This window comes from Crocuta crocuta, unplaced genomic scaffold, assembly GCF_008692635.1.
Source record: "Crocuta crocuta isolate KB4526 unplaced genomic scaffold, BGI_CrCroc_1.0 scaffold4, whole genome shotgun sequence".
Lineage (NCBI taxonomy): Eukaryota > Metazoa > Chordata > Mammalia > Carnivora > Hyaenidae > Crocuta > Crocuta crocuta.
In genome coordinates, this window is record NW_027529996.1 from 1,661,521 (window position 1) to 1,674,800 (window position 13,280).

Sequence of the window (13,280 nt, forward strand, 5' to 3'; positions counted from 1 at the left end):
CTCATGGTTTGCCTCTCTCCCTTTCCCCCACCATTTCTCCCCTCTTCTCCTGCATGGTCCTCCATTAAGTTCCTCCTAATCTTCCTATACGTGCAAACATACGATATTTGTCCTTTTCTGCCTGACTTATTTCGCTCAGCGTAACACCTTCAAGGTCCATCCACGTTGCTACACATGGCCAGATTTCATTGTTTCTCATTGCCATGTAGTATTCCATGGTATAGATAAACCACATCTTGATCCATTCGTTCATTGATGGACACTTAGGCTCTTTCCATGTTTGGTTATTGTTGAAAGTGCTGCTATGAACATTGGGGTACATGTGCCCCTATGCATCAACACTCCTGTATCCCTTGGGTAAATTCCTAGCAGTGCTATTGCTGGGTCATAGGGGAGTTCTACTGTTAATTTTTTGAGGAACCTCCACACTGTTTTCTAGAGGGGCTGCACCAGTTTACATTCCCATCAACAGTGTAGGAGGGTGCCCATTTCTCCACATCCTTGCCAGCATCTAGAGTTCTCTGATTTGCTCATTTTAGCCACTCTGACTGCTGTGAGGTGGTATCTCAGTGTGGTTTTGATTTGTATTTCCCTGATGAGGAGGGATGCTGAGCATCGTTTCATGTGTCTGTTGGCCATCTGGATGTCCTCTTTGGAGAAGTGTCTATTCATATCTTCTGCCCATTTCTTCACGGGGTTGTTTGTTTTTCGGGTGTGGAGTTTGGTGAGTTCCTTATAGATTTTGGATATTAACCCTTTATCTGATATGTCATCTGCAACTATCTTTTCCCATTCTGTTGGTTGCCTATTAGTTTTGTGGGTTGTTTCCTTTGCCATGCAATTACAAGAGTTCTTGATATCCTGATATCTTATGAGACCTTCCTAATGATTTATTTTCTCACATTGTCTTCACTCTGTGCCTCTGGCCTTCTGTTCCATAGCATTTCTTGGTTCTTCCCCTGAGTTACTTACAGTCATCTTCAAACCTAGGAAACTCCTTCTTCTCTATTATAATGGGTCTGGGGAGAGAGTTTGGTATTGTCCTAATTTCCTGGTATAGCTTATAACACATTACTCCTCTAGGCTTTTTTTTTTTTTTAAAACAATCCCTGCTCCAGTGGAAAATATGTCATTCACCCGTATCTGCCTGTACATTTTTTGATTGCTATAATTTATTGAGACTTACTTTTATTCATTAGAAACTTAGGCACATGACCTATAATTTTTTTCATCCCTCCAAGTTCTGCCATTATCTTAGGCCTTTCCATGTGAATAACTTCATAGTCACCTTTGCTTTTCTGTCCCCTCCCTTCTATTGATTGTTTACATTTCATTCCAACTATGTGCCTCAGTGATGAAGACCTTGACTCCTGCTAGAACTTATTCGCTATTTCATTTCTCTTCTTCCTTTATTCTCTCAATGCCCATTATTTGATAGTTTTATAAAGATGTCTGTTTCACTGCATTTCTTTATTCCCCTGGTTGATAACTCAGTTGATCAGTCTCTTTGGGGTTATAGACTCCCTTGAGAATGGAATGAAAGATTAGACACTCTTCTCCAGAAAGCACAGAGACATAAAAATTTATATACCTTTCCAGGAGTTTCTCAGTATCTTTAAGCTCATCCATGTAACTAATAAGAGTTCTTTGATTTCATCATAAATTCCTTCTTTAAATAAATACTTGTTGAATGCTTTTATGGTTTTCTTTAATTTTATTCCATCAGTTGTCCTTTGTTTCTTATCCTTTACATATGTGTATTATTCCTGATTTACAAAACGGTTTAACATTTGTTATTTAAAAATGTTTTTTTAACATTTATTTATATTTGAGAAACAGAGATAATGCACGAGCAGGGGAGGGGCAGAGAGAGAGAGAGATGGAGACAGAATCCGAAGCAGGCTCCAGGCTCTGAGCTGTTAGCACAGAGCCCGACGCGGGGCTCAAACTCAAAAGCTATGAAATCATGGTCTGAGCCAAAGCTGGACACTCAACCAACCAAGCCACTCAGGCGCCCCTAAAAAAATTTTTTTTTAATGTTTTATTTATTTTTGAGAGAGACAGAGAGACAGAGAGACAGAGGGCCAGCAGGGGAGGGTCAGAGAGAGAGGGAGACACAGAATCTGAAGCAGGCTCCAGACTCTTAGCTGTCAGCACAGAGCCTGATGTAGGGCTCGAACCCATGAAATGTGAGATCATGACCTGAGCCAAAGTCAGGCGCCTATAACATTTGTTGTTTTTTAGATTTGCCCAATAGTTCTGTGAATGAAGTTATTTACCAAGCTTGACTCTTAAAACTTTTTATTGTGGAAAATTTCAAACATGTATGAGAGGAAAGTACAAGGAATCCTATGTACGTATCACCTAACTTTATTATCAGCTCGGAGCGGTGGTTTCATCTATATTTCTTCTGTTTTGTACCTCCCCCCTGGTGATCACTTCGAAACAATTTCTAGATAGCATAGAATTTTAAGTGAAATATTTTCGTATACAGTTTTAAAAGATAAGCATTCTTTTTTAATAAACATAATTACAATACTATTATCATACCTTGAAAAATAGCATTAATTCCTTAATATCATCAAATATCAAATCAGTGTTCCAATTTTCCCTGTTATTTGATAAATGTTTCCTCCCAGTTGGCTTGTTTGAATCCAGAGCTAAACAAGACCCATGCATTATATTTGGTTATTAAGTCTTTGAAGTCTCTTTTTACCTCCATCTTTCTCTCTCTTTTTTCCTGGAAGTTTATTTCCTGAAGAAACCAATTTAATTTTTTTTTTTTTTTTATTGTTTGCTGTCTGCATCTCTGATGTGTTATTTAGCATGCTTGTCTACATTCCATATTTTCTTATAAAACTGGTAGAGTTTGTTAGACTTGATCTGATTCAGGATTAATTTTTGGCAAGGGTACTTTCATGGGTGGTATGCCACTTCCACCAGGAGATACTTACTGTACAGTTGTCTTCCTTTATGATGTTAGCACCCTTTGTTGATTATTGCCTTGATCCATTATTTAATTACAGATTTAAAAAGTGGTGGCAGTCTGGGGCACCTGAGTGGCTCAGTCAGTTAAGCATCCGACTTTTTTTCTTTTAATGTTTTATTTTATTTTTGAGAGAGACAGAGTGTGAGCAGGGGAGGGGCAGAGAGAGAGGGAGACAGAGGATCTGAAGTGGGGTCTGAGCTGACAGCAGAGAGCCCAGTGCCATGTTCAAACTCACGAATGGTGAAATCCTGACCTGAGCCCAAGTTGGACGCTAGTGGACTGAGCCACCTATGCGCCCCAGGTGTTCAAATCTTGATTTCAGGTTAGGTTAGGATCTCATGGTTGGTTGTGAGATCAAGATGTGAGATGAGCCCTGCCTGGTTGGAATTTTTCCCTCCCTGTCCCCTGTATGTGTGCTTTCTCTCAAAAAAAAAAAAAAAAAAAAAAAAGGAGGGAAAGATCATGCAGATCANATGTAGTCCTTCTCTAAAACCAAATTTGAATTTTAAAGCTGTTTCTTTGTAATTTTACAGAATGGCTTCCTTTGGATGGAAGAGAAAAATTGGCGAGAAGGTCTCAAAGGTCACTTCCCAGCAGTTTGAAGCTGAAGCTGCTGATGAGAAGGATGTAGCAGAGAATGAAGAAGGGACCTGGCTTCAAGCTGTTAAACGCAGGAAAGAAAGTCTCCTTGAGGGCTGTATTGAGAAAAGTAAGCAGCTAAAGGATGAAGCAGCCAGTTTGGTTGAAAATAAAAGGTATGTTTTTAGAATTTTCTTACAGAGAATAGTTTACATTTCTGACTGTCAGTAATGAGATGAGTTATGAATTCTGTAAACTTATGTTTTAAATATTTGATGTAGGTGCTAAATTAATCAAACAGATACGTTTTAAAGACATCTTTCAACATTCCCTCGGAATCTGAGTGTTTATATAAGTCTTCAAGATACTTGTAATGTGTGCTTTGCCATCATTTTTGTTCCATCTAATGAAGGGTAAATGCTAAGTGAAACATTCCAAATTATTGGTTGATAGGAGATATTTTAATTTCTGGAAACTTTCTCTCTGTGTTATTATATGCCAGGTAAATTAGGTGTTTCCTGAAGGGTTTTGAGGGCATGTACTTTTTTATATTTTTAAATAGATGTTCAGTTATCCTTTGCCATTGGCTTTTATATACTTCAGTAAATATGGTTGGTACACAGGAATTTGACAGTTTCATTTATCTTCAGCCCTTCCTCAGCTAAGCTCTTCCACTTTTCTATTTACCCTTCACCCTTTTCTTTTTTCCTTTTTTTCCTTTCCTCTTTTTCCTATTACGGTCATCCTTTTCCTCTGCCTCTGCCTAGGTCTTTCAGTGGGACCAAAAATCATTCTTTCACAAATCAGTGGGGAGAAGACCCATTTGTTAGATTATGTAGAAAAAGCGGGAATTATATATATAGGAAAACACAATTCTCTATATAGGAAAATAAAATATATAGAGAAAAAATATATAAAAAATGTATCTCATACAAAGATGGACTGTAGAGAGATTGAAAATGTCCATGTGAAATGTCAAACTACACAGTTAAAAGAAAACATAGAAGGGTATCTTTATACCCTAGAGGTGGAAAAAGACATTAAAAAAATTTTTTTTTAATGTTTGTTTATTTTTTGAGAGAGTGAGAAAAACACAGAGTGAAAGCTGGGGAGGGGCGAAGAGAGAGGAAGACACAGAAACTGAAGCAGGCTCCAGGCTTTGAGCTGCCAGCACAGAGCCTGATGCGGGGCTCAAACTCATGAACCATGAGATCATGACCTGAGCTGAGTGAAAGCTGGGGAGGGGCGAAGAGAGAGGAAGACACAGAAACTGAAGCAGGCTCCAGGCTTTGAGCTGCCAGCACAGAGCCTGATGCGGGGCTCAAACTCATGAACCATGAGATCATGACCTGAGCTGAAATCAGACTTTAACCAACTGAGCCACCCAGGCACCCCAGGACATTTTTTTAAAAGTTTATTTATTTTGAGAAAGAAAGAGAGCCCACATGCATGCACAGGCAGGGGAGGGACACAGGGAAGGAGAGAGAATCCCAAGCAGGCTCCTTGCCATCAGCACAGAACTTGATGTGGGGCTTGAACTCACGAACAGTGAGATCATGACCTGAGCTGGGATCAAGAGTTGGATGCTTAATGGGGCGCCTGGGTGGCTTAGTCGGTTAAGTGTCCGACTTTCACTTAGGTCATGATCTCGCGGTTCGTGGGTTCGAGCCCCGTGTCGGGCTCTGTGCTGACTGCCAGCTCAGAGCCTGGAGCCTGTTTCAGAGTCTGTGACTCCCTCTCTCTCTGACCCCTCCCTGCTCACGCTGTCTCTCTCTCTCTCTCTCCTAGAAATAAATAAAACATTAAAAAAAAAAAAAAAAAGAGTTGAATGCTTAACTAGCTGTGCCACGCGGGCGCCCCAGGACATTTTTATTTAAAAACATTTCAAATATGTATTAGAGTTGAAGGAAGTTCAACCCCCCTGTGTTCCCTCTTATCTGTACACAAAATTTCTAATAATTGCTTTATTTCTCTCTTTCTATATGTAAATATGCACACAATGATATATGTAATTGTATATTTACAGTTTTTTTGGTGTTCTGTTTGTAAGAAAGTTGTAGACATAACACCTCTCTCTTAATTTAGCCTCCTCCTTCTAAGAATATGGATATTCTTGGGGCTCTTGGCTGGCTCACTTGGTGGAGCGTGCAGCTCTTAATCTTGATCTTGGTTGTGAGTTCGAGCCCCACGTTGGGCATGGAGCCTACTTTAAAAAAAGAATAAGGATATTTTCTTATTAAATATAATAACTGTCAAATCTATGAACGTTAACAATTATGTAAACTAATATGAAGACCATATTTAGTTTTTTCTAATTTTTGCTGAAACATCTTTTACAGTATTTTTTAAAAACCAGGATCCAATCAGAGTTCATATATTTCATTTGGCTATTATATCTCTTTAGCATCTACGTAGGTCCCCTACTGTGTCCACCGTGATAATGACTTTTTGAAGAGTCTAGACCAGTTTTCTATTTGATTGTTCTCTTATGGATGTCATTTAACTTGTTCCTCTTCCTCCTGTGTTTCTTGTAAACTGAGGTGTGGAGGTTTGATTTAGATTCTGATTAAACTTTTTGGCAAGAACACTTAAGAGTTCTGTTTGTGCTGTCTATCGTATCACTGGGAGATAAATAACAGCAGGTTGTCAGCACTAGGTTTAATGTCTCCTGAAAGTCGTATTTCTATAAAAATTTTGGAACATTTATCCTTGGTGAAGGAAATAAATCGTATTAAGAGAGTTACACTAATCAGCATGAGGACTGTTGTTCTGTTTGCACTATTGGATATGATTTTGAGAAGATGTGTGGTCATTGGGAGTGGTATCTGAATAGGTCTTTGTTTAGGACAGTATATTCTTCACATCACCCAGAGATCTAGTCTCTGTGTGCCTTTGACTGGTATCTTCCATGTGATAAAGAAGAATTTGAGAAATTAAAAGAAGTAGTACTGAGCAAAAAGCAATTTTTTTCTTTTTGCTCTTTTTTTTCTTCTTTCTGAATTAAAATCAGTCAGGGTGGTTATAAGATTCCTCGTTAATCAATTTTGTCATGAATGAGTCAAAGTTGAGGATGCAACGTTTTAGTGTCCAGGTCTGTTTTTACTTTAGATTATTGGAGTAATCTTTTATTACTATATTTTAATGTAAAATATCAGAAGGTGCCTAAACTATTGTACATTAGCACCTCAAATTGGAAATGAATGATAGAAAATAGATAACAATCAAGGACAACTAACAGCTTAATAGCTAATGTTACATTGTGAATTCTCATTTGCGGTATTTTAGGCATAAAAAAATTTTCCTATGTGGAACTTTGCAAGATTGACCATTCTGTCTTAGTCAGAAGAAAACCAGCTATAAATTTTCCACATTTATGAAATCATTTGCAGAACATCCATAAAATATCTTTAGAAATTCCTGTAAATGCCAGTTAAAAGTTCATTAACTTTGTTTTTGCCTTTTTCTCTTGACCACACTAGTGCAGAAGGGAAAAGCCATTCAGTTTTGCCATGGGAGTCCCTCTGAATTTCCTGTGGTAGAGGAGAGATCTCAACTCTGTAGATAAACAAAATAACTCTTGTTTTCTGCCTGCATGTCTAAACATTGAGTCATTTCACCAAAGTCAGCTGGGTTGGATGCTTTATTTTGAATGGAGAACACTGTGAGATGATTAAGCTTTTTGCTGGTTAGCATTTGTTTTGGAGTAATATATACACAGCTTTAGAAGAGAACTAAACAGAATAGAAAGAATCTAGTGGAATTGAATAGTTTGGTTACTCTGTGCCAACAGAGTATTTCAGAATATTTACGGATATCTGAGATTTAAAAAATACCTAAGATAATGTTAAATTTGATTAAAGTAATGTGAGGAATAAAAACAAATAATATAAGGAGGAATAGGGAAGCTGAATTAAACAACACCCCGTCAGTCCCCATCTTCAAATCAACTTAATCTTTAGACATTCTCATTTTTATAACATTTTGGCCACACCAGCCTTCCTTGTGTTTTTGAACACAGTTCTTATACAACTTTGTCTCATGACACCTCTGCCTGAAAAGTTATCTTCTGTTTTCTGAGGTCTGTTTTCTTGTCCTTCTGATCTGCGCTCCCATGTTGTCATCTCTGTGAGCCCCTCTCTGAGCACCTAGTTGGAAATAGTAGGCCCAGGTCCCCTTAGTCTTCATGATGTGAACCTTTTTTAATGAGCATTTCTCCCTTTTGGAAGTTACCTTATAAACTTATTTAGCTATTTGCTTATATGTCATTTGTTTCTCTTCTATAGGAATGTGAGCTCCAGGACAGTAGGGACTTTGTATGACTTTTCTACTCTATCTTCAACACTTAGAACAATTTGTGGCACCTACCAGATCCTCTGTCAATATTTGTTAAATATTTATAAAACTACATCTTACTTTCCATATTCTGGCTAAATAGGTTTTTGTGGGTTAACTACCATTTATTTAAGTGTATCTATAGGAATATGCATTTATTAAAAATGTTTGTTTATTTTGAGAGAACACGTGCACATGAGCAGGGAGAGAGGCAGAGGGAGGAGGAAGAATCCAGTCCTTGTCAGCACCGAGCCTGGCATGGGGCTCAGTTTCACGAACTGTGAGATCATGACCTGGGCCGAAATCAAGAGTTAGATGCTTAATGTCGGAGCCACCCAGGCATCCCTATAGGAATGTACATTTTTAAACTCCAAATTAGAACACAGTGTTCTGAGAATGTATTTTATTTCATATCCTAACCACAAAGGGCCTTTGGGATTAGATTTCCTACCCTCCTCTTGCGTGAGAATATGGCACTTGAGGACCATTGCTCTTTTCTGAGTCTCAGTTCTTTCCTCGTAACCCACACTTCTCCCTGTTATCTCGTCTTCTGGGAAACCAGATGAATCCTAGTGGTCTTGCTGAGTTTGGGAGATGGTGATTGGGTTTTGGAGGGACTGAGGCAGCTAGAAGTTGTGGATCAGAGTACCAGCGAAGAGGGATCTCCTCAGGGGAAGTGCTCTGGAAATTTGTATGAGGTCCTCCTGAGTATTTGTTGCACATTAGGCCATTCAGCTATGAGGGAAATTCCGCAAGTCCAGGCAAACTGGGGAGTTTTAAGCTGAATAATTCCAGAGTTCATACAGAGCAGAGAGATATTCAAGCTTCATCCACAGAGTGGGAGTCTCTGGTGGTCGCCAGCGACGTTCACTAAAGTCCCCAAAGGAGATATGCCATACTAGAACAACTACACTGTCCCTGGAGGGAAGGTCTACCATAGCCTAGCAGAGCTCAAAAACAGATTTTCAAAGGTTTGAACTCATATAGAAGTTATTTAAATGCCTGCCAGAGTAGTCAAAAATTTCTAGTCACCTGCATAACATTCCTAGCATCTAATGAAAAATTATTAGACATGCTGAGGAGGAGAAATTTGACCTGTAAATAGGAGAAAAACCAATCGACAGAAACAGATTCAGAAATAAGATAGATGATGGAAATAGCAGACAAAGTCATTACAGTAGTGATATAACTGCATTCAAATACTTAAAAGGAAATATGAACCTCATCAGGACTAAAATGAAAGATAAACAAATGGAACATCTAGAGGTGAAAAATATAATATCCAAAATAAAAAAAATAACGCTGAATGGTATTAACAGCTATGCTGGTTGAGTTCTTTGAGAAGCAGATGCCAAGAGCAGATTAAGTTTGCAAAGATTTTGTTAGAGGAAACACCTGAATGAAAGAAATGGGAAGGGAACTGTGTTATTTGAGAGAGCCATCAGACCACAATGTCTGACCCTGAGTGAAAGAGAAAAAGAAGGAAATTTGAGTGGAAGTATCAGAGACTTAGGCAGGACCTTGGGTACTCTTCCAAGTCCCAAGTCATCTATAAGAGGAGTCCCACGCCTCCTAAGATTGGGCCTGTTTTACCCTCACCTACTCTTCTTAGCGCGAGGAACACATGGGAAACTTTCTTACTGCAGATGTGCCTGTGGATTTCAGAGCGCAGCAGCTGTGGTGAAGGTCTAATTAAGGTAATAGAATGACATTTTTAAGGTTCTGAAAGAAAGTAAAAGTATCAGCTTAGAATTCTATATGCCACAAAAAATATCTTTCAAAAATAAAGGCGATGCGCCTGGGCGGCTCAGTCAGTTAAGCATGCTGCTCCTGATTTTGGCTCCAGTCATCATCTCATGGTTTGTGAGATCGAGCTCTGCATAGGGCTCTGCACTGACAGCACGGAGACTGCTTGGGATTCTGTCTTTCCCTCTCTCCTTGCTCCTCCTTTGCACATTCTTTCTCTCTCAAAATATATAAATAAACTTAAAAAAATTAAAGGCAAAGTAACTATCAGACAAATGAAAGCAGAAGTAACTCATTGCCAGTAAGCCTACACTTCAGAACATATTAAAATAAGCTCTTCAGGTGGAAGAAAGTGGTATCAAGTGGAAATTTATATCTAAACAGAAGAATAAGGAATGATAGACATGGGTAAATATGAAGATTTTTTAAGTTTTAAAATTTTTTTGAAGGATAATTGCTTTAAAAAAACTAGCATTATATTAGAGATTAATTACATATAGAAGTAAATATATGACAACAATAGTAATTCAAAAGCAGTCAGAGATAAAAGGAATTATATTGCTATTAGACTCTTATAGTATAAGTGAAGTAGTATAGTGTCATTTGAACTTAAACTCCAGAGCAAAATAATAGGAAGAAGCTCATAAGCCAAGGGTGGAGATAAAATGAAACATTGGAAAGTGAAATTTTTAAGAAGTACCATTTACAGTACCATCCCCAAACAAAATTATTAGGAAAAAAAATTCAACAAAATATGTATAAGAACTGTACATGGAAAGCTATGAAACATTGGTAAGAAAAATTTAAGAACTAAGTTGAGATAAATATATATATATGTATATGTTTATACACATATACGCATGTATGTACACACATATGTATATATGTATATACACATATACACACGTATCCACACACACATATGTATANGTATATGTTTATACACATACGCATGTATGTACACACATATGTATATATGTATATACACATATACACACGTATCCACACACACATATGTATATATTTATATACTTATGTATTTATATACTTATAAATATATATCTATTCACACACATATTTATATACACACGTGTATATACTTAATATATACACACGTGTGTATATATGTATATACATACATATATACACACACACACATACATACACTCAGTTCATGGTTCTGAAGATGAAGTTCTGTTAAGATATTAATTCTCCCCAAATTGAGCTGTAAACTCAATGCAGTTCCTATCAAAACCCCAGCAATCTTGATTTTGTAGTCATTGACAAGTTTATACTAAAATTTATACAGAAATGCGAAGAATTTAGACCAGCCAAAGCAATTTTATGGAATAAAAAAGGCTTAAGCTACTTTATTTTGTCACCATATTTTTGTTTTAGAAGATCCTCTTCTTTTAAAGTTTATTTATTTTGAGAGAGTGGGGGAGGGGGCAGAGAGCAAGAATCCCAAGCAGTCTCTGTGCTAATAGCACAGGGCTCAATCTCATGAACTGTCGTCACCACATTCTTTTATATTTTTTTATTTATTTCTGAGAGAGAGACAGCGTGAACAGGGGACGGTCAGAGAGAGAGGGAGTCACAGACTGAAACAGGTTCCGGGCTCTGAGCTGGCAGTCAGCACAGAGCCCGACGCGGGGCTCGAACCCACGAACCGTGAGATCATGACCTAAGCAAAAGTCGGACGCTTAACCGACTAAGCCACCCAGGCGCCCCTGTCGTCACCACATTCTTGAATGCTGTACCTTTATATTTTTAGTGTAAGAATGGTAGTCTGTAGAGCATAAAGTATATAAAGTACAGAAATGACTTGCATTTATGTGGTGACTTGATCACAGTTAATGCTTCTGGTTATCAAAAGGCATAATTAATAAAATGAAAAGTCAGGCCACAGACTGCAAGAAAATATTTATAATACATATATCTGACGTAAGATTTTTCCTAGATTGTATGAGGCACTCTCACAACTCAGTGGAAAGACGCTATCCAATTAAACAGTGGATACAAAATTTAACCTGAAGCTTTACAAAAGAAGACAGATGAATGGCCAATAAGCACATGCAAAGCTGTTCAACATCATTAGTCACCAGGAAACTTCACATTCAAAGCATAGCATTCTAGTACATGACCACTAGGACCGTAAAATTGAAAAGACTGACAATATTCAAGTGAGGATGTGGAGCAACTCAAAGTTTCATATATTGCTCTTGAAAATGTGAAATAGTTTTACTGCTTTAGAAAACAGCCTGGCTGTTTTGTGAAGTTAAACGTACACCTTACCATACAACCCAGCAATCTACTCCTTCCTAGATATTTATTCAGGAGAAAGGAATTCATATATTCACTCAAGGACTTACCTAACAGTGTTCCCAGTGGTTTTATTCTTTTTTTTTTTTNACTAAGCCACCCAGCCCCCCCCCCAGTGGTTTTATTCTTAGTGGCCATGAAATGAAAACAGTCAAAATGTCCATCAGCAGGTGAATGGATAAATAGATTTTAGTGTATCCATCCAGTATCCTGTGGAATAATGAAAAGTAATGATTGATGCATCCAAAATTACTATTCTCAGAGAAGGAAATCAGAAAGAGTGCATACTATCTGATTTCATCTGTGTAAATCTCTTTAAAGACACATATAATCTATAGCAACAATCCTGTTGCGTGACGAGAAGGAATGATTGATGCATCCAAAAATCATTATGTTCAGAGAAAGAAGTTGGGAAGACAGCATACTCTGATTCCATCTATGTATATTTCTTTTTTTTTTTTTTTATTAAAAAAATTTTTTGGGGGCGCCTGAGTGGCTCAGTCGGTTAAGCGTCCAACTTCGGCTCAGGTCATGATCTCACGGTTCGTGGGTTCGAGTCCCGTGTCGGGCTCTGTGCTGACGGGTAGCTCAGAGCCTGGAGCCTGCTTTGGATTCTGTGTCTCCCTCTTTCTCTGACCCTCCCCTGCTCATGCTGTGTCTCTCTCTCTCAGAAAGAAATAAAACATTTTTTTAAATGGTTTTATTTAAGGGTCAGAGAGGGAGGGAGACACAGAATCCGAAGCAGGGTCCAGGCTCTGAGCTAGATGTCAGCACAGAGCCCAACGCGGGACTCGAACCCACGAACTGTGAGATCATGACCTGAGCCGAAGTTGGACGCTTAACCGACTGAGGCCCCCAGGTGCCCCCATCTATGTGTATTTTTAAAAGCAAATATAATCTGTAGTGACAGAATATCATTGGTTGTCTGGAACCAGAAATTGGAGTGGGTTGACTGTTAAAGGGCATAGGGGACTTTTGGGGTTCTTGGTTATGATGGTTGTGGGATTTATATGAGTATATACATTTGTAAAAACTCCTTGAAGAGTATGCTTAGAATGGGTACATGTTTTGTCATCTAAATTATACTACCGTAAATTTGATTTAAAAAATCAACTTGAGTGCTCGATAAATGTAAAATAATTCTGTTTCATTTATCTCCATGTTCAGGATATATTTTTGTTCCGTATTTGCTGTTATTTTGCAGATTAATTGATAGAATAGTTTCAATTTCAATAAGACTCTGACTCTGGGTAGTGTGTATTTGGGGGTCTTGATCATTTCATCACCCTGTTGGCCTTCTTAATAACCTCTT

At 38.0% G+C, this 13,280-nt stretch overlaps 1 protein-coding gene across 4 annotated transcripts in view; it reads left to right on the top strand.

The window, feature by feature from the left end:
* Window positions 1-13,280, top strand: part of TTC33 (tetratricopeptide repeat domain 33) — a 43,942-nt gene that overhangs the window by 2,316 nt on the left and 28,346 nt on the right. For all 4 annotated transcript variants that reach the window (XM_077763453.1, XM_077763452.1, XM_077763455.1 and 1 more), the window contains exon 2: window positions 3,523-3,744. In XM_077763453.1, the coding sequence (XP_077619579.1) occupies window positions 3,524-3,744 (221 nt within the window). In that variant the 5' untranslated portion in view covers window position 3,523. The remainder of the gene's footprint in view (window positions 1-3,522; window positions 3,745-13,280) is intronic.